The 2,267-nt window shown below is 53.9% G+C and overlaps 1 protein-coding gene across 1 annotated transcript; it reads right to left on the bottom strand.

Annotated features, from left to right (window-relative positions):
- Positions 1-360: 360 nt before the first annotated feature.
- On the bottom strand, positions 361-2,192 carry LOC105568304. Its single transcript, XM_012023879.1, has 2 exons — positions 1,863-2,192; positions 361-1,773 (listed from the first exon to the last, which is right to left on the bottom strand). The coding sequence occupies exons 1-2, from the start codon at positions 2,190-2,192 to the stop codon at positions 361-363; spliced, it is 1,743 nt and encodes a 580-aa protein (XP_011879269.1).
- Positions 2,193-2,267: the final 75 nt, after the last annotated feature.

Genomic DNA, 2,267 nt, shown 5'->3' with positions numbered 1-2,267 from the left:
GTTGTTTGCCAATGTTAAACAAGGATGAAACGATTCACTGTGTTACACTGTGTCCTTGCTGGAAAACGCCCTGAGTCAGTTCTCGGATGAGAAAGTCCACCAGAGCACTACTAAGATCTTCTGCACTTCACGACGCGTGTACTATGTATCGTAGCCATGAGCGAAAAGGTGCCGGTAACGGACGTGACGAAGCGCCGTCGCCTCGAGTCACGATCGGGCATGCGCGCGCAGCGCTCCTGCGGCACTGCACGATCCGACCGGCTGATGCTGCCATCACGCCGGCAACGAACTGACCGAGATTCAGAAATGAATCCGGGACATTCCGCCCGCCATCAGCAACGTAGTTGATGATCCCTGATGTTATGATGAGATTGGCAGGACGGAGAGCTTGATCACTGGTCGGATGAGAGTGGTAGTGGCTGTCTTCAGAGTCACCACCCGCACGAGACCATCCTTCCCAGGATGTAGAGCCGTGATCCGGGCTAACGGCCATTTGCATGGCGGTAGCCGCTCGTCGGTGATGAGCACCAATGACCCGACCTTGATTTCGTTGTTCCTGTGGTGCCACTTTGAGATGGCTTGTTGTCGTTGTAGGTAATGCGCTGCCCAGTGTGTCCAGAAATGTTGTGCCTTCTGCTGGATGAGCTGCCATCGAGAGCGTCTTGAGATTGCCAGGTCGGTGAGTGAGGGCTCTGGTATGGCGGTGAGCGGACTTCCCACGAGGAAGTGACCTGGCGTGAGTGCTGCGATGTCGTCTGCGTCGTCACTCAATGGTTCGAGAGGACGCGAATCGAGAATTGCCTCAATTTGAGTGAGCAATGTGGTGAGCTCCTCAAAGGTGAGCACGCTTTCTCCAATGGTCCGCCGTAGGTGGTACTTGATGGATTTGACGACGGCCTCCCATTTTCCTCCCATGTGAGGTGTCGCTGGGGGATTAAATTCCCATCGGGTGTTATCTTGCGAGAGCAGGTGAGAAACTCGCTGATGTTCTTGAGTGCACTGGATAAACAGCCTTTTGAGCGCTGCATCCGCGCCGATGAAATTGGTGCCGCAGTCGGAGTGTAAGGTGTGAGCAACGCCGCGTCTGGATGAAAAGCGTCGATAGGCGGCAATGAATCCCTCCGTTGAGTAGTCACTGACCGCCTCGAGGTGTACTGCTGAGGTTGAGAAGCAGACAAAAACGCAAATCCAGCCTTTAGTTGTTTTGGCATCTCTTCCTTTCCATGTTTTGACGGTGAGCGGCCCCGCGTAGTCCACACCTGTGTGAGTGAACGGTCGTACCTGCGTAACCCGAGAGAGAGGTAGTTGGCCCATCAATTGATGAGCACGGATCCCCCTCTGCCGAGCACACGTGACACACCGCAGAATGTGGGACTTGACAGGGGCCCTCCCGCCTAGAATCCAGTATTGTTGTCGGATGTGCGACAGCGTGCCTCCATGTAGCGTCCGTTGATGCGCGTGAGCGATGATAAGTGACGACAGCTGAGAGTGACGAGGCAAGATTACAGGGTGTGTCGTATCGAATGCGAGAGCTGCGTGAGCGAGTCGTCCGCCGACGCGAATAACTCCTTGAGCGTCGATGTACGCAGTCAATCTGTTGAATGCGTGTGCCTTCGGCAACGGGGAGTCTGCCTGTAATGCCTTGAGCTCGTGCAAGAAGTACGTTGCTTGAGTGGCCTGAATCCAGAAGAGCCTCGCTTTCTCCAAGGTCTCTGGAGAGACCTGTAGCTGACAGGCCATGAGTCGTGGACTTTCCTCAACCGTGAGACGAATCTGAAACAGAGAGCTGTAATCCTCAATAGTTTAGTGAGGTTTGAGTACCTGTAGATGAGGTCCCATTGATATTCAGCCTTTGGCGTAACCGTCAATAGCGAAACGCCTGGGCGAGCTTCTGTAGCACTCATCTCGTCAGAGAGTGCTGGTTGCGACGGCCATGAGTCTGAATTGATTATCCATGGTGGTCCCGTCCACCAGAGTGCGTGGTTTTGAAGTTGTGTGGTCGTGAGGCCTCGTGATGCGCAATCAGCCGGGTTGGAAGTTCCAGGTATGTATCTCCAGTGAGCAGCTGGAGTGAGTTCTTGAATTTGAGCCACCCGGTTCCTGACAAAATCCTTCCAGCGTGATACATGAGATCTGATCCACGAAAGTGTCACTAGAGAGTCCGTCCACATATGCGTTGCCGTAACGTCCATGTTCAAAGTGGCTTTGACGTATTGCATGAGTCGAGAGAGCAGTAAAGCAGCCGTGAGTTCCAGTCGCGGGATGAA

Source organism: Vollenhovia emeryi, unplaced genomic scaffold (genome assembly GCF_000949405.1).
Source record: "Vollenhovia emeryi isolate VEMERY1.0 unplaced genomic scaffold, V.emery_V1.0 DF942586.1, whole genome shotgun sequence".
Lineage (NCBI taxonomy): Eukaryota > Metazoa > Arthropoda > Insecta > Hymenoptera > Formicidae > Vollenhovia > Vollenhovia emeryi.
The sequence above is the reverse complement of the archived record's forward strand: the minus strand, read 5'-3'. Positions and strand labels throughout refer to the sequence as shown.